Source organism: Falco cherrug, chromosome 3 (genome assembly GCF_023634085.1).
Source record: "Falco cherrug isolate bFalChe1 chromosome 3, bFalChe1.pri, whole genome shotgun sequence".
In the NCBI taxonomy this organism is placed as follows: Eukaryota; Metazoa; Chordata; class Aves; order Falconiformes; family Falconidae; genus Falco; species Falco cherrug.
Window position 1 is genome coordinate 103,117,675 of NC_073699.1, and position 19,441 is coordinate 103,137,115.

The window sequence follows — 19,441 nt, forward strand, 5'->3', positions numbered from 1 at the left end:
AAAAGATACAAGGTTCTCATACCATTTATGAAATCTTGCTAAACAGTGTGACATATATATATAAAAACCACACAAATTCAGTTCCTACAGTGACAAAAATAAATATGTGCAGTTTTCTGTATGAAAAAGTTACTCAGACCAGCCAGCTGCATGGTCTGAAGTGTAGATATGTTAGAATTCCCCAAATTTACACAAATGAAAGAGCTAGATGTTGCTATCAATTTGTTAGGTCCCTTTTATAATTCTTTTGCTTAAAGGAAATAGTACTTCTTTCTGAGCTATTTAATTTACTTTTATTACATATATCACATTTTTTTGTATTTATTTATTTACTTAATCGCGAATTCTACACAATAAAAACTTTGGGACCGGTTCTCCCCATGCTAGTTTTGCAGTTATGTTAGCAAAGCTAATTACTTTCATCTGGAGAGCGTAAGCCATGTTTTTTAAATCTCCTTAGATCTGAAAAAATCCCATCTCTATTGAGTGTGTTTTCATGGTAGTGTGTAGCGTGTAAAGCTGCTTATTCTGTGTTCTGACCATTGCTTACATGACATGCTGCTTACATGGCAGCGTGCTAGAAACACCTTGAGAAGAAGCTGGTGAGGTTAAGCTGAAAGAACATGTAATATAAGAAGGCTTTGTAAAAGTTACAGACGAAATATAAATCTGAAGGTAGTGTTCCAGCATGAATTCAAACATCTTTACGCCTAATCTTTTTTCCTCCCAGAATTCTGTGTCTTCCAGGTTTAGATCAGATGTGAGGAGAATTGGGAGCACTTGGGAGCTCTGTGTCCTCTGTATGAAATCTTGTGTACCTGGGTGGTTTTAAATTGAAAAAATGGATGTCTGAAGAGTTTCACTGTGTGAATGCTTTTGGTGGTTGAAGTCTCCAATATGACTAGTGACCTTAGAATATTAGGGTAAAAATTCTAAATTGATGGGTGGTCTTGAGAAAATGTTTTCAGTTGATAGCTTCAGTAGGAGGAGGGTATGTTACCAATACAGCACGATCCCTGTATGGATGCTGGAGTTTAAGAAGCCAGTAACCTTTTCAGTTTCTTAATATGCTCAGTACATGTTTTATCATTCTTGTGCGTGACGAATGCGCAGCGAAGTCGGGGAGCGTGTGGTCGCACAGAGCCTTCAGGTGCCAGTCTGTGGTGGGAGATGGTGTGTGTATATATATACATGAAGTATAACTTCTTGCAAAGAAGGAGATGCAATAGTTTCGGTGCACGGTCCGAATTGTTAGAGCCCTTCGAGTAACTGACTCTGAACATTTCAAACTGAACGAGGAAAAGTCCGCCGGTCCCGGAGGATCGTGCGGAGAGGGGCGGCCCCGGCGGGGTGCGGGGCTGCGCTGGGCGCCGGCAGCGGCAGGAGCGCCGGCCGCGGGCGCCCCCTGCTGCCCGCACCGCACATGGCGCGGCGGCTGCCGCCCGTCCCTGCTTCTCAAATTAGAGCAAAATACGGAAACAGGGTAGAGGGAAATGATCTGCCTTCGTAGTGGTGTCTCAAGACTGACTCTAAAAAGAGACGTGGGACCGAAGGGTATTTAGAGACACCGGGGTAGCTGAGCAAACTGCGCAAGTGTTAATGAAAGCCAGGTTTAGGGTCAACTGGATATTAAGATCTGGGCCAACTCCACCTTCTCTCGGTTTGAGCTTCTGAAGCATGCTGAAGTGTCTGAGCCCTCCTTTTCCTTATAGTATTGTAGGTATTACTATCTACAAAAGGGAATTTTGTTTCTAAATTTATTAATTTCAAACATATATTATGCAGTTATTAGTAGCTTGTTAAAGTTAAAACGGGCAAGTCAGAAAAGTTCAAAATGTTATAAACTTACTTGCTTCTAAGAGCATTTATACCTGTCTTTGAATACACATCAAAACATTTAAAAAGCCCATTACCTACTTGCAGCTTACTCTTCTTCCTTTGGATGATAACCATGCATTTCTTCCTGAGTTTTAAAATACTTCAGCTGTTATAAATGCCTATTTGGATATGGGCTGGTTTATGTATATAATGGTAATTTGTTTCCTTGGGGGGTAGAATTGATCATAAGTAATTAAAAATGTTTCTTGAAATCAGTAGGCATAATTCAGTTCCATAAACCTGCAATGTTAACATAACACCAGATACTTCAGCTTTGGCAAAGCGATGTTGGGCTGCATTGAAGCCAGCATGAAGGATGAATACTTTTTCACGAAAGGAAATACAGAAAATGTCACTGGAATCAAATGGACTTATTTTCTGGTTATTACTTTAGTATCACTCCACCAGAGTGGACTAACTGAAGTTTATTTCAGTTTTACTAAGTCAAGTAGAAACTCCATAATTACTGCTCTAATTCTAAAATGAGTTAAAACTTTGAAAAGCTTTTTAGTGCTTCAGAGAATGTTTTCAGGGTTTCTCGTTGTGTTCTTGCAACTAAACAAATGATTGGGATGTTTGAAAATGGATCTGAGAAAAAGCAGGGATAGGTAACTTTTCACTCAATGGTCATTTTATATATTTCACTGTTCACTTTTCCTGCCTTTCAATGTACTGCGTAAAGGAATGAGTGAGATACAGTGTGCTGCACTATTTAATCAGTATGCAAGATTTGGTGGGATTTATGTTAATCAAGACAGCCTTGTAGAGAAACACATTTGTCAGACCATTGCTTGAGTACAGTGAATTAAGGAAGGATGCTTCTAAACTTGAATTCACTTGCTTTGCTTGTTTTGATTCATAGATTCATAGGTTTATTAGTTTAATGTGGTTGTCTGGCTTGCTGAGCAGTCAGGAATTTGAATCATAGGAATAAGCTTAGAGTTAGGAGGCTTAATAAAGAAGAAACATTTACAGATTCCAAAGTTGCTGTACATGTTTTTAATGTTAGAGATTAAGGTAAACAGATAATAATATGTCTATTTACCCTTTAAACACAGAATAATAATCTGTTATTCCTAGGGACTATAGGAAAGGTTTAACAAATTATTGAAGAAAGCCATAGGGGTTCAGATGTATGCAGCTACCTGTATATAGTAGCCTATATAAAAATTATTTATTTTTTATAAACTGTGAAATGCTATGAATCATTTTTCTTAGGCAAAACATGGGTTTTGTCAGCCCAAAGAAGATACATTATTTGAATTTTAATTTTAAATACTTACCTTACTCTTTGCATAGCTGTTACAGCTAAATTTAGACTACAGTTACAAAAACATGAATAATTCACCACTATTCAAGGTTTAATAAAGTTAAGTTCAGAGTATGTATTAAGATTAGGAAAGAAAATTTTTGTGTTTATGGTGCAAATTAAAGCTACAGACTATCTCAGACATACATACCATGAAATTTCATTGTAGTCGATGGGGTGTTTGTCAGTGCAGAACCAGGCTGATTACTGAAATATAATTACCTTTGTGGAGGAACTGGCTTGCGAGCAGAAGTCTCTTCTAAGATAGTGCCTTAATACTTCAGCAGTATTAATGTATGGCACTTTAAAAAGGCTATTTATGAGCAATTATTTCTAATGCACTTTAAACTGTAATTGAATAAAAAATGACTGCACTAGAAATCTTTACCATTGTGCAACATTTAGTTATCAAATACTGCATTTCAACACTCTAGCATAATTTTTTTCTTGTTTTCTAAGTAATCTACTGTTAAATACATGTAATATATATATGTAATAACATTAGAAGAATTGTTCTATTGCTACAATAATAGCTTCAGAGGATAACCTTTCCCAAAAGTTAAGCATCTGGGGCAGCAACAGCATATTGCTGTTCATGTTGCCCATCAGTAGTCAGAAAGGTTTTTTTGTTGCTTTCAACTTATGCTAATTAAATTGAGATTTTTCTCATAAGATAATGACTTATACCTTGTGGTCCAAAATGTGAAGTTTAAACCTTTAATCATTCCCTCATTCAAAACCAAAGTATTTTAAAAACTTGTAGGCTTTTTTTTGGTGCAGTTGATGGTCTAAGCCATTATTTTACTGAGAACCATTATCTATTTAAAACTTCGTGCATAAATTAAAGAGGAGCTAAATGGATTTGTAGTTGTTGCCATTAGTAGCATTTTAGATTATACAGGCAATTATTGTGTTCATTATCGTAGAGCAACCCCTTTGCAAAACTGTTGTGGTTGTCTCAGACATTATGTACAAATTTTCCCGTGGAGATTAAAATTTCCAGTGGTATGTTTAGTTTTGCTAACACAATTGTTTCAAATAGAACAAATATTGTGACAAGTAGAAGAAAACTTGCTTTTCTAATATGGGAAATAGCAATAAATGTGGAAAATTATTTGAATTCTTAATTCATCTATTTCTCATCTTGTCATAATTATTCTGGTTATGATTATTTTTAAAAGGAGAGAAATTTCTTTCTTAAGATGGCATATTTTACAAATACTTTGATAAAATTGCAGTGTAGTTAAAATGAAGTTTACCTGCTTTTCCAATATTCAGATGAGTGTTGGAGAATGTTAGTGCATTTCTACATGGAATGTATCTGGATAATTCAGCACTGTTTCATTAGTTTGGATGCTGAAATTGTTTAAGTGGAAAGGCGCAGAATTAAACTAATTAAGTATATTTCCATAGATTATGGTAACTAATTTTTGAGGAATGAAGAATGCATTTCTATTAAAACTCACTTTCTTTCTGTGCCTTCTTAAGGAGAGTTTTGCAGTTGCCTTCACTTGCTGTAGTAAATGCAGATATTAGAGCCGCTTATGGTCAGTCATATGTTCGGTATTAAAAAGGATGGCATTATTTATAACAAACTGAATGTTCTTGAGCAAGAGATTTATTGTGTGGAAATTTTTCATCATCAATTTTTTTTATCCTCTTTAATATTTCTCCAAACACATTTTTGTTGCGTTCCACGCTTAAATTCACATCTGTCTTCATCAATTAGAAAGGTATTAATGCTTTGAATTAGCTACGTATCAGTGTGCAGTGGACTAAATTTAATGTTTCTGTCCAAAAAGTGGCATTCTTTCCAAAGAAGCTCTTTATTCATTTCTGTTCTGGGGTGGGGTTTTGACAGGGTGGGGGCAGAGGGGGAGCTGAGAGGAGAGATAGGCTTTCACTACCATGATGCAGGGGAAAAAAAGTGTGAGGTAGTGGTTATGCATATTGCAAGACAGTGATTCTTTATTTTATTACAAAAAAAGACCAACTCTAGAAGGCCAGATTAAATCATTCCTTTCACTTTTTAATGGGATTTGGATGAATAGAGTAAAATATGCACTTTGCATTCATTGATAGCATCTTTAGGTTGAGGTAATTGAGTCTTTTTTCCCTGACTGAATGAATAATGACTTCATCTGATCCTCAGCGAGGCCTGAAACTTAGGCTGCCTTTGTCAACGCAAAGAGATCTGGGCTTTGAAACATGCTCTACTTCCCTGGCTTCATTTTTCTTCATTTTAATCCAAAAACCTATTTTTCTCAATAATTCAAGCATAAACTATGTAGTAGTTGAAGCAGCGGAAATTGCAAGATATTTGTCCTCGTTGTGCTGCTTTTTAAATGCAGCTGATAAATCAGCCGCTGTGGTCTTCAGCTGCCGGGTTCTCTAGGGAAGGGACGGCCCGCATGTAAGCAAGATTGCTGGAATTTTTTAAGAACTATATTTAAAGTGGCTCTTTTGCAGACTGTTATCTAAGGAAGTGTTCTGTTTTACTGGTCTTACTGGCCGGGCTGGGAGATAAACAGGGCATCAGTGGCAGGGCCTAGGACACTCTGCCCTGCGTCGCTTTCCCACATATTTTACCGCCTACAAGAGCATCCCAAAAGGCAGAGTGTAAATACTTAGCTTACGGTATACATTATTGAAATGGTGTGAGTCTTAGTTACATAGCTTAAAAATATTTTTTCATGAGAAACAGCGGATGGGAGATAGCCTCTCGTAATGTTTGGGCTGAAACACTTCTAAACCAAATACCTTTTCACTCATGAAAAGCGGAAGCTCTGGTTTGAAAATGGATATTCCACTGCATTGTTGTTTTTTTTTTTAATTATTATATTAACTGAAAGCTTCATAAAATTAAAAATGATTTCTGTGAAATCAATTCAGATTCAGCGCTGTGTGGGAGCATAGTTGCAGGTGGCGGCACCCCTGTTGCATGAGCCAGAGGGTAGATAGATCGTGTTTGCCCATCGATTCTAGGATCTGACAGGTTTTTGATCTTCTAGCGATAAATGAGCAGTAGGAACCCTCCAAATATACCGTATGGTGCTGGTGGGTTTGCTGCACGCGGGACAGAAGAAAGTTGTTCCTCTGGAATTGCCTCTTCTCCTTGCCCTGCCGTGCCCCTGCCTGGGTCGAGGGGCTGGGGGGCTGTGCCGGTGTGGGGGCATTGAGAAGCCCTGGCTGGCACTGGTCACACTGGTTTGGGAATCGTTGTTGTCCTGTAACCCCCGAGCATCCATTCCATGCAGGCGTAAGAATGGGTAATCAATCTGGTTATCAAAATGCAGTTAATTGCTGCAAGTGCATGGATTTTTCATAGGTAGGAATAAAAAAAGCCGACAGTAGCAAATTGTTTGCACCACAGAAGTGTCAATCTAAGAAAAACTTGCGACTGACTTATTTACGCTTCTTCCCCCAGGTTGGCTTGTTGGACCTGGAGCTGAACCAGCTGACCAAAGCCCTGTTCCTGGCACTGGTGGCGCTGTCAGTGGTTATGGTGACCTTGCAAGGGTTTGTGGGCCCATGGTACCGGAACCTTTTCCGGTTCCTCCTCCTCTTTTCCTACATCATCCCCATCAGGTGTGTGCATGGATGAAAGGAAAAACACTGATGTCTAATTTCACTGAATGTGGCTTTCCTGAAATTTATACTTGCTTCTCGTTGCGAAGGAAATGGATCTTATCAGGAAGCCAAAGGGAAGGTGTCAACAAATCTGCTGATTCTGGAAGGATCAGTGTACAGAAAACAATACTGTTGTATTTTTTCTGTATAATGTTCATCTTGCTGGAGTAATCAGGATATCTAATCCTCTACTAGCATAAATGTATTAATAAGGATACAATCTTGGTATATTTGAGAAAGCAGTTTCAGGAAACCTATGTTTGAATGAGTGGTTAGGTGTATTTTGGAATTTTGTTTTTGATGCCTTAAATACCGAACATGCTCCATTTCTCTGGTTAAAATATGATTTTTTTTACTACAACAATGACTAATTTAAATTGAATGGCTGAATAATGTAGGTGCACTTCTACAGTGAGAGGACTTTTAACATGTAACCAAGTAGAGACTTGCCCTGAATTAATTAATTCATTAAGCATGAGTACGGTATATTCAAATTGCAGATAAACTGGAACAGGAAATAATATCCATGTCTGTTATCAAGTCTTCTGTGGACACAGAAGTGAAACATTGACTCCGAAATGAATTTTTTTCCTTGAATGGGTATTGCCTTTGCAAAATGGAAATACTCTCTCCTGTTAAAATACCCAGTGTTTAGTTTAAGGGGCTTGTTAATTTTAGATCCTCTTTCCTCAGGGACGTATCTTGAGATACGTCATTGACTAAGCCCAGTGGCTAGCCACAGAGTCAGCAGCAGCTGAACTGTAGATAGGTTTGAGACCTCTCCCTTCAGGTTTGCACACAACATTTAAATCCATGTAGTGTAAGGAAAAACATAAAACTGGGAGAATTTCTCATTAGTATTTTAATCTAAGCTTATGTGACTTAGGTGTTACTGTGTTCATGTTTTTTAAGTACATGTCTGTGTGAAGGAAACTATTTCATTTTTGACTGATTTCATACTTGGGGAAGTATCTGTCTGAAGATTTCATAACTTAAAGCACTTGTATTTTTATACTACTTTTGTGTTGCAAGAGCAGTTGATTCTGTTAGGGAGCTGAAGGAGAAGGCTCCACCATTCTGCTAGGGAGTGGAGGCAATCTCATTGTAGAAATGGTCACCTTAGAAAAGTTCCCGTTTCCTTTAACTGGCTGGGGTATATTTACACATTCGTGTTTCAGTTTTGTGGTGTCTTTCTAAACACTGGTGTTGCTGTAACTCCCTTACCTCCCATGTGATGCTGCTGTTTAGGTCCTGGCATCGTTCCCCCATACACACACACACAGAGTTATTGAGCATTAAGCAACTTAGCCATGTGAAGAGGCAAAAAGTGCTCCTCGAGGGATAAGCAAAGTCTTCGTATTGCTGAAAGATGCACTTAATCATCAAAGACATGTAGGGGAAGGGGAAAATGAGCTACGAATATAAAGGATCACTTGTCAGTCACTGTTTTCTTCCATAATAAACATACTAAGCCAAAACTTATTAAAATGGTTACAAGACAGATATATCTTTGTTACTAGATGCAAGAGGATTAAGAGCATATAGGTAAGTAAATTTGACTCCATATTGACGGTTCAATATATGCCACTGAAAAACATGTAGATTGAGCAGCTTGTTTTCAACTGAAGGGTTGTTTAGTGCACTTGTGGGGCAGTTCTTTTCCAAATATAATTTCTAGGATAGACCTAATCCCATTTTTCAGTTGCTTGTGGGAGGTAATATGCAAAGCAGAAGTAACAGAGAAAGTGATTGGACTAGTTCTGAGATGGAGCATATAGTTACTCTGTGGAAGATCAGACAGGGATCTGCTGGAGAATGCCTTTCTCTCTGGAGGTTTATCTGTTTCTATACCAACTTTTCTTCAACTCGGATAATTCACGTACAAGGTCGCTTCCCACACTATCAACAAAATATACAACTGCAGTTATGTCACCGGTCAAATATAACTGCACTTCTTTCTTCTGGATGTTAAGCATAGAAATTACTTACTCCTTAACCTGTATTTGGAGTATAAACTCTTGGAGATGAAAATTATAAGTCTAATTACACTGAAACACCAAGTGTTGTGTCCTCTCATTAGTTTTGAAATAGCTCTATGGGGGAGATAATGAACTTTTCACGGGTAAGGAAATGAACATGGGAGATTAGGATTGACTGGTGGAGGCAAAGCATATCTGAATTCAGGCACGCATGAAATGTGTTGATTGATGGTTTTACAGAATTTGGGAAGTTCCTAAATACAGAGGTTTTTTGCAGTTGTGCTTGGCTTTCCATTTGTAGGGCAAGGGAAATTCCAGGTATGCAATGAAAATAATTTTCCATGGCCAGGTCATGTTTGGTGAAGATGATCAGGAGCAGGTAACTGTTAGCAGTTTAAGTGATCTCTGTGCAGCCTCTCCTGTAATTAGTAGGAAGAGGGACTTTTTGGGTTTGGGGTTTTTCTTTCACTCCAGGGAGCAGCTAATTCCTCGTGATTCAGCTGCATCCTAAATACTCCTCTAGATCAGTGTTGCTTCCCCATGAAGTGTATCGCTGTGGGGCCTGTAAGACCTCAGAAGTATAAACATAAAGCAACTGTAAAAAACCAAACAATGCAACCAAACAAAAAACATCCCATCAACCAACAGCCACCCCCAGAAACACCAGCCCACGACATCTCACACATTCTGTAGTGTACAAGGAAGCAAGCAGAATGGAGAAAAAGTAGCAGTGAACAAACACTGCAAGCTTAGCTCAGCTCTGAACTGCTTGTAAGTTAGAGCCATGATGCACAAAATGTTTTGAACAGCCCCAGAAATGGGGGGGCCTAAGTTTGGCCTTTAGAAATGACCCCTCTGTAATTGATGTTTCTTCTAACCCATGGAGGAAGCGTAGCCCGGGGAGCCTCTGTCGGCACTCTGCCTCCCTACAAGGTTAGTCTGTCTGAATTTCTTAAAATTTATTGGGAAAGAAGGGTAGAAAGCAAATTCTTGACAGACTGTCCAAAACTAAATGAATTTCTCCAGGATTATGCTCACCCGTTCTCTGAGTTTCTCTGTGTTCCTTGGTGTTCTTAGGCTTTTTTCTAGTTGGCTTTAGCAGTTTGAGATGCGTTAATGCCTATCCATAGGTTCCTCTGGTGTCACTGAGACAATTTCATTACTTATTTTAAATAAAATCATTGATTGAAATGCATTCTCCATTAGTTTACAAGATCTTGCCTGGCAGTGTCACCTCTTGCCATTACACATAGCGGGCTGGGGGGAGTGTGTGTCCTCAGGTCTGTCCATGCTCTGCTTTGTGATACCAGCATGGAAGTTCATAAGCCTGTGATGTTCCCTTTTTTTTTTTTATTTTGTTTAGGTTATTTTGTTTAACAGTAAGGTCTCCTTGTTGAACATTTTTTTTTTTTGGATTGTCTGTTTTCTGAATGACAAAGGGCAGGGGCCAAAACCAGTCACACTAATGAAAAGTCACCACCTCAGGTGGGAAGGTGAGGTAAAGCTTTGTCATCGTTATGTTATCTTTTACCTGGTTACACAGATTAAAGATAAATTATTTTTAATTTTACATCTTTTTAAAATCAGGCTTACATTTTTTTCAGGAGAGTTAATTTTGCTTCTGTGTGGAATGGAAGACATTTATCATACTGGTGTAAAATTCCAGGTATAAATCATGTATGTCTTGAGGTTTTGCTTCAATTTTTGCAGCTGCTAATTTGATCAGCCATTTTGATTTTTTTGAACAAGCTATCACAGAGACGGTTTCTAATGTTTGTATTTTTAAGTACAAGAGAACAGAATGTTCTTGGATCGATGTGGCATGCAAGACCCCCGCTCCCAGCTGCAGGGCTGGAAGTCCGGGTGTGTGGGTGCCGGCGGGGTGCTGGGGCTGTCAGAGCCTCGCCGCACAGCGCTTCTGGCCTTCCCCTGGCAGTTAGTTGTAGCATCTGCTCATCAGCCCGCTCGGCTGCCCTGGGAATCTGTTCAGAAATTACAGCCAAGGCTGCAGAAGAGGCTGGCCTCAGCGGCGGTGCTGCCCCCCCGGCTGGGACCCCCGCCACCACCGGGTCATGGGACTTAGGTCACTCATTGCCCAGCCCTCTTCAGCACTGCGAGAAAGTGAGCTGTGCTCTGACTTGCCACCTCCTCTTTGTTGTTTTTTTTTTTTTTCCTGTTTTCCCCCCCAAAAATGTAGCCAGGAAAGCTTTTCAAGACAATTTAGGCTTATCCAAGGGGTGTTTGGTGAAATGCTGCCTTGTGTGCACAGGTGTGCGAGTTCTGTAGCTGTACGTGCTTCCGCTGAGCGGGTAGGAAACGGAGGATTTTCCATAAAGCGCTAAGGTATTGACTGGGATCTGGTATGCCCGTGTATCATCCAAGCTCCGGATTTAGCAGCGATTTAAAGCTGGGATGGCAGGGGCCTAATCAGCCACCTTTTTAGGAGGCTCCTTCAGTTCAGGTGTATACAGAAGCTGAAATGTCTTTTGTCCGTCCCTTCAGACACCCCAGGGCTACCGGGCGCGGAGCTGCTCTGCCACGTAAGGTGTCCCACTGCTCTGGACAGAGCTGCCCTACACTTAAGTAGTAAAGTTCTGGGGCAGTACCTGGCTCCCAGCTGCTTTTTTCTGGGTCTTTGAGAAGTATTTAAAGAAAATCCTTTAAGGTTATGTTAGTCTGTTTTCAGTGTGCAGTGAAGATGATGCTGCTGGGAAGTCTTGTATCTGAAATCCATTAACATCCCATCAAATCCTGGATCATACAAACACCAATTTCTGTGTATTCCTGAGATCCAGGGAGCTCGCTGCTGTGCAGGACCATGGTGTCTGTCCGAGAGCAGCAAGCAGCTCTGCTGCTTTCATATTGTAGTTGTGCTGCCCACGGTGGGAGCTCTGATCTCTGTTAATGCATAGATGTGAGGGTATCAGTATATGTAGTCTCACATATACAGACAATATATATCAGGTATATGATGCAAAGCTTTCAGCGTGGAAGAGCTAAACAGCTGCTCAAAGTAGTTTTAGCAATCCTTGTAAAAATTGTACTATGCTTCTGTACCACACCGTGGTATATAATGCAATCTATATAGAGACTGGAGAATATTATATGAAAAAAGAAGCTTCCTGATATTTTACAAACTAATTCTGACTTCTTCATGCAACAGGAGCTATGGCATGTGTCCCATGCTTAGAATAAGTCTTACTCAGCCCAGTATGGTGCTGTACTACTGCCTAAGCTAGCTTTGTGCTTTCCTTACAATATTGGGTATTCATGTGTCATAGAGAACGCACAATCAGTTTACAATAAGTCATTCAGCTGATCTATTGCAGGAAATCTTTTTCCTTTCTAGTATTGCAACACTGCCTATTTGCTCCTAGTTGTTTTTCTGTTTTTAATATGATAGTATTACAGTAAGTAATGCCAGATTTGCCTGGAATACACTAAAAATACTCATATTTCAAAAATTATTTGTATTGGACTTCTAATGTCAATATTTTGCCGTTGTGGAAGAGGCTTAATGAAAAAAGGCATTTGACCTGACAAATGTGAAAATAACAAAGAAACATTTTTAATAGGAAGTAATTATTGTTACTCAGACCTGCATAGGCTACATCTCTTGTGCCAAGGCACTTGTTTGACATGCGTTCTATTTGTATTTTGCACTCTACTGTGTTTTCAGCCTGGAAGAAATTCATAGATTAATTTTCTCATCAATTATTCCCCAGGTTTCCTCCTGAGGCTCTAAGTTCTACCTATGTTACAACATCTAATTAACAGTACCTAGGTTGCATGTAGCCCTTGAAAAACTAGGTGTGCTGCAGTCGCTATAGCAATGCAGGACTGGTACACGTTTTTTTTTGCCACACATACTTAAGCATGAATGTGTGGGACTGAGCGCTCTTTGAAAGTTACGTTTATTGCTTGGATTTTATGTGGAGTGCTGTGTGCACCTTCTTTCATTTCCTTTTATATGCTTACATAATGGACAAAATTTAGACAAATTAGTCTGAGAGAACTAGTGAGACCAATTACAAGGAAAACAAGAACACACATCTGAGCATCTTCTAGAAGTATCAGACAGATAGTGACATTGGGGTGTGACCCCGGGCAGCAGTTCAGCCCCCTGCAGCCGCTCACCCACTGCCCTGCAGCATGGGGGAGTGGATCAGAAGGGTAAAAGCAGGAAAACTCAGGGGTTGAGATAAAGACAGTGTAATAGATAAAGCAAAAGCCACACACACAAGCAAAGCAGCAGGAGGCACCCATTCCCCACTCCCCATTCTGCATTCCCCACTCCCCACTCCCAGTCCCACTCCCCCGGGCGGGCAGGAGGGGCTCAGCCATGCCAGGACAGCCGGGCTCCATCATGCCTGATGGGGCCTTGGGGAGGCAAACGCCATCACTCCGTCTGTCCCCCCTTCCTCCTCCTTCCCCAGCTGTACATGCTGAGCATGAGGGCGCATGGCCTGGGACACCCCTCGGTCAGGGGGGGCAGCTGTCCCGGCCGTGCCCCCTCCCAGCGCCCGGTGCCCCCCAGCTGCTCGCGGTGGGGCGGGTGGGGAGCGGAGGAGCCCTTGGCTCAGTGTAAGCACCACCCAGCAAAAACGAGAACATCCCTGTGTTATCAGCGCTGCTCCCAGCACAGATCAAACCACAGCCCCACAGCAGCCTCTGTGGAGAAAATTAACCTTTATCCCAGCCCAAACTAGCACTCAGAGAAAACTAGGTAAAAATGTATGTGGTAGGCTAAACAGAAAAGGAATATTCACATTTTTTCTCCAAATAAAATATGAGAGGAGGGAAGTCAGGGGAAATTGAAGGGAGAAGCTATGGGTTGATTTGAATTTAGATCTTGATAGAATATTGTATTTAAAAGAAGTAACTTCTGGTTTGTTCTCTTTTTGTTTGTTTAGTGCCAGTTAATGGAAGTTGTCAGGCTCCAGAATCACTTTCTTTGAAGATTTAATTTTCCAGGCAATGAAGTTAAGAGAATTTTGGTTGTTTCTTGACCAAGTTTTAAATTATTCTATACTTCTAGATTGTAAATAATGTGTTTATCTGTGTATAGTTTATGGCTGTTTCAAGCAGGTAGGGGTATGGAAAAGTTAGGGGTGTAGCCATAGAGGTTTGGGTACAGTTTTGGGTACTAATGTGACCCAGATATGATCTTCAGTACTTCACTTAGAAGTTCTGAAAATAAAAAAGACTACATCTCAATTACTTCATTTTAATAATTGGATACTGCTACAGGTACTCGTACTGTATCTGGAGTTTGGGCAGGGCTTCATCTTTTGCTGCGAAACTTTAGCTTGTATACAGAACTGCTCAACAAGGTCAAGTACAACTATCATACGGTTTTGATTCACATTCATACTTGAGTTTTATCAGGCACAGTATCAACTTGCTCACAAAATTGTCTTTGGTAACTTCACTAGGTCTCGGTTGCTGTTTACTGAGTTGTGAAAGGCAGAATGTTTCTGGAGTTTCTAAATGTATTTGTCTGAAACCCCCTCAGTGAAGACCCTTGTGTATTGATGAATTTGGCCATTTTGACTAAAACAAAATCAGAGCTCTTTACAAGGGGACCTGATGCTGTTACCACTGGGGAAAAGATGAAATTCAGAAAAGAGAAAAGTCCTGTAAATATGAATTGGTTTAGCCTGAAACACTACTGATATTTTAATGGAGTAAAAGCAATATTATCTGTTAGTAACTTGTAGTAGAAAGCAGCGTGTATTCTGAAGTGCTGTCTGACTGATGTATTCTGCAGCTGAATTGCAGAGAAATGCCACTCGGGCTCTTGAGGGAATAAATCCCTGAGTTGGATAGAAGTTGGATATAAGTTGCCTTAGGTTTTGCCTGCGATGGGGTAACTAGTGCTGAGGTTGAGACACAGGAAACTTCACACTGTCATGTTCACTAAATATGCCCGTTCTCTGCAGTAGCCTTCAAGTACCTGTGTTGCCATACTGTGTCTAAAGATTGCAGGGTAATTAGTTTACAAAAAGATGAGTGTTACTGATGGAACAGTGTGCTAATGCTATATGTGATGCTGTTCTGTGCATTTTCATCAATAACGAGTATGTATAGAGTCTTCTAAACTGGATGAAATGGAGAAGGATTTAAAAACGAGTGGATTTAAAATGGTTTTGGTTATATGATGAGGTTTCTTAAAGTCCACAAAGGGTTTATGATAAATGGTAGCTAATGTCGTCAGGAACTGAAGGTAGCTTGGTGTTGACTAAGATAAGTATCTCCTTGTTTTATTGTGTAAAAATTTCTGGACTTTTCAGACAGGATAGACTTTTTCAATCTATTCCTGTGAAGCTGTGCTGGAGAGATTTCTAGTTTCAAAAGCAAACTCAGTATTAATAGCTGTCTCTCATTTGTAGTGTTACAAAAGTGTCCGTAATGTGGTAGGTCACAGCTACAGTGATTTTAAAGGTAAAAATTCTCTCTAAGACAGCAAGCACCAAGCGAAGGAAGTCAGAGCAGCATACAGTGTACACATTTTAGAATTAATACTAAAAATGCATCTATAACCCTCTTTTTTTTTTTTTTTGGGGGGGGTGTGTGTGTGTTGTTTTTTTAATTCATGTCTAATTCTTTATCCAACTTAACAATTCAAGCATGTACCAAATATCTCTGCATGCCAGAAAGCTGTCTTGGACTGTACTGGTCACTGGGGGGATGTTATTTCTGTGGAGGGCAGTGGTGCCAGCTTTCTGTTAGGTCCCTCAGCACCTTGTTCCACTTAGTGCGTGCTGGGGTAATTCCTAAAATGCCTTGGTGCTTTGAAATACAGATTTCTCCTCACCGCTCAGCAAGAGAAGCTGTTTTCCCCCCCCTCCCCCCCCCCCCCTCTTTTTTTTCCTTACCTTTAAACTATATTTAAGTGAGATTATAATTAAATGCATCTAGAGAGTGTTTAGAATATCAAACCAGGTAACACACATGCTTATAAAAGGTGCAGGTGGTGAGATGAACTGCACTCCAGCTTTGAGAGACTTTCGGGATCTTACTGAAGCATGGTTTATCTGATTTGGATGACTTTGTAGCTCTTCATTGGTAGAGTAGCCCTGTGGATTTCTCTGTGCGTGCCATGTACCTGAGAGTGAAGCTCTTAAATAGAGCTTTCATTGCAGATTCCCTGTTTGGTAGCCCGGGCAGGGAAAAAAAAAAATATTATAGCCCAAATGTCTCTTATAAGTGGGGTAATGAGCAGCTTTCATCCTTCACTTACTCTGCTTACTTCTGGCTAGAGCAGATATCTAGCTGTTCTTAAATGAATTAAGTGTGCTTATGTTTCTTTGCTCGAGCTAAAGAGCGTCCTTTGTGCTTGACTGGCTAACTGGCAGGTTCTCATCCCTAAGAGGAATAAAGCTTTTGCTGTTCCTTCTGCTGGCTGATACCTGCCTCAGTGTGAAGGGTGTTACGTTGGTTCTTACGTCCTCTAACTGCAGGCTGACCGACAGACGCAATGCAAATCCTGGTTGCTCACTACTGGCTCTGGATTGATTAAGACAGGTTAAAACTGTAGTTAACCAGTGTGAAGCAAGTGACTTCCAGGGGTTTTTTCCTCTTTGTTATAATGTAGCATCTTCAATAAAAAGAATATGGTAGAGTCCTCCTCCTGTTGTCTGTCCTAATGTTTTTTTTAAAAAAATATATATTTGTGTGTCTGAAAACAGCTGAAGTGAGGTATGATATTGCAGAAGTAATTGGGGTATGTCACCAGACAGAAGGATGATTTTCTGCTAATGATGATTTTAATGGAAATAAGAGCTAGTTAAAGAACAAAATACCATCTTGAGTGGTCAAGAGTCTTGTATCAAAAAGGCTTCTTTCTTCTTGTGCTGGAACATGCGTTGTTTTCTGCGGTACAAATTCAGGAAGGCAGGGATGTGGAATAAACTGATTTTTTTTCAGTGTGTATTGAAATTTCAGGTGTTCTCACAGTTCTAGTTAAATGCAACATCCCATAAAGAGCTGCGGTTTGTGGCTCACTGTTCCCTCCGCTGTTACCTCGGGAAATTCACAGTCTGTCACTGTGAGTGCAGGACAGATGAAAACTCTTCGTGGCTGCTGTTTTGGTTGTGCTGTAAAGCAGCACTTCAGGACTGGTAAAAAAGCTCTGAAGTACACTAGCAGTATTTTGACCTTGATATATCCCTTTGGAATAGTTTTAAGAGTTGCGTTACTATGAACCTGTTACTAAACCTGGGACTAGAGTCCCATGCCCCAGGCAAATTAGCTACAAATCATTCCCGTAGCCGCTGTCCTAGCTGTTTCTTCAGTGTTACTGTTAAAGCAGAGTCAGCAGCAATGAAAATGTGCGGATGCTTTAGCCACCGTTCCTCTGACATGGTAGCAGGAACGTGGTGAATAGCTGAAGGAAAGTAGCATTGTAAAGTTTTAGAATAGGCTGGCATAGACTTTTGAGTTGGAGCATTTAATTTAGGGGAATAGCAGTGTCATTGAAGTTATCTCTGACAAGCATGAGTGAATTTTTTTTTTAATTATTATAGGAATACAAGGTGCAAGGGCAATTAGTTCTTCTATGATGTAGATATGGAAATATAACAAATAAATATGCAGACACAGTGTGTCCAAAAAAAATATACTTCTGATTTTGCGCTTCTATGTATAATCAGTAAAACTTCCTGCACATTACAGTTTCTAGTGCAGAGCTCCCCAAAGGTTCTTTATTGCAGCAGCTCCAGCCCACACCCTATCATGTCAGGGTGTTTGCTGCTTGGGCGCTGCACTCTTTTTGCAGTAGAGAGCTTCTGTAGCGGCATTTGGGGAAGGACAGCAATGTTGTTGATTGGTTGTGGTGGGAGAGGGAATGTGACAAATATAGTTATACTTTCCTAAATAAAAAGTATGGTGGTTTTTAAAAAAAAACAGTGACTCGAAGAGGTATAAAAATATTTCTGCTTTTACATTATAAAGCAAACATTGGTGTCAGGGGGTTTTTAACAAATGAAAACTGTGATATGAATAGCAATGTGTTCTTGTTGATAAAGTGTATATAATATTCTCAACTGTCTAAGTGTAGTAATGTAATTATGTCAAGAATCACCACAAAGTGTTGCAGTCTGTTTCAGGCAGAAGGCATGTTGTTGCATTTGTTTGTGTTGGAATACCTTCTAGAAGTCTGGGATGGAGCCTGAATTTCTAATGTGATATGTACTCTACAAACACATAACAAAATCATTGTTCCAAAATGTTTTTGTCATATGGTTTTAAGATATATTTTTTTCCAGGTATCGTAAAAAGATCATTTATTTTTATGGTTATAACTTTCACTTTGCCTAATATTCACACTGATTATGGTATAAATTTCCTTTGCAGTTTACGTGTGAACTTGGACATGGGTAAGGCAGCCTATGGGTGGATGATTATGAAAGATGACAATATTCCTGGAACAGTTGTTCGAACTAGCACCATACCAGAAGAGTTGGGACGATTAGTTTATTTACTAACGGATAAAACAGGTATATCAGGTTACAATTCTGAAATACGATTTTTTTTTAAATATCTAAACTTAATATTTGGATATGTTAATGTAAGACTAGATTTAGACTACTGATTTTTATTTTTCAGTGAAATTTGCAGCATGTGCTTATGGACTTTGTACCAGTACCAATCGGTGTGCTTAGGCCAGTACTTACCTGTGAAAGTCAGTATTTGGTAGTAATCTGATTTATTCCAGTGGGAACACTGCTGCTACAGTAACAGGACCGTGGATAGCATTAGGTCCATGTATCTCACTCTGCAAAGACCCTGGAGTCACACTCAGGACGCTGTTCCATTCTGCACCTCATTTCGCCAGCAATACCGTAACGACGTGACACATCAGAGGGCAAGGCAGTTCCAAAACAAGCCATAAGATCAGCCTCCAAAATGACTCTGTTACCCCCAGGAAGGTTACAATGACCAGTTCTAGAGCTGCTGTATGATTTTATCTGAATAACCGTAACCCGTCAGTGTAGCTGGCCCGGTGTGCTGGCAAACCTCACCCTTACCAGGGCCAGAAGGTGGGTAAGTGTGTGACAGAGTGACAGCTTGTGCTGCGCTGCCGTCTGCCGTTACAGCTGAAACCTGTTACCGCCTTGCCCTGCTCTTAGGTCTAGATGTCTTTAAGGAACCCTAAAGTTTCTTTCAGAAGATATCTTAGTAGATAACCAGTTAAATTCTGTAGCAAATACAGTATTTCTTCTCCTTTTTGTTCTTTCTGAGGCTGAATAAATCAGTTCAGGTAGATGTACTGTTTCTTTAAGCAGCTGAATTTTTGAACTGAGAAAATTGTTTCTTAAACAGCTGATGAAATTTTTTAGTGGTTTTAAGTAAAATATAGTTCAAAATGTTGAGAAAGCATTTGGGGGGGGCGCAGGGGTTGGCCTCTGTTATGCTGTTCAGAAAGCATAATATACAGTTTACATCTCTTTCTGCTTGAAATAGTTCCACGTTCCCTCCCATGCTGAATGCTTTCATTACTGCATATTTTGAAATGAAATGTAAATTTAATATATTGTCACATTTTCAAAACGCACTTTCATCTTTTTTCTAAAGATACATATGTTACCCTATACCCTTTGGAATGCTGTTCTTCTATTTCATAGAAGATAAAGACAACTGC

At 39.9% G+C, this 19,441-nt stretch overlaps 1 protein-coding gene across 3 annotated transcripts in view; it reads left to right on the forward strand.

The window, feature by feature from the left end:
• ATP9B (ATPase phospholipid transporting 9B (putative)) overlaps positions 1 to 19,441 on the forward strand; it is a 167,893-nt gene that overhangs the window by 106,038 nt on the left and 42,414 nt on the right. For all 3 annotated transcript variants that reach the window (XM_055703596.1, XM_055703593.1, XM_055703595.1), the window contains 2 exons: positions 6,615 to 6,775; positions 18,154 to 18,296. In XM_055703596.1, the coding sequence (XP_055559571.1) occupies positions 6,615 to 6,775; positions 18,154 to 18,296 (304 nt within the window). The remainder of the gene's footprint in view (positions 1 to 6,614; positions 6,776 to 18,153; positions 18,297 to 19,441) is intronic.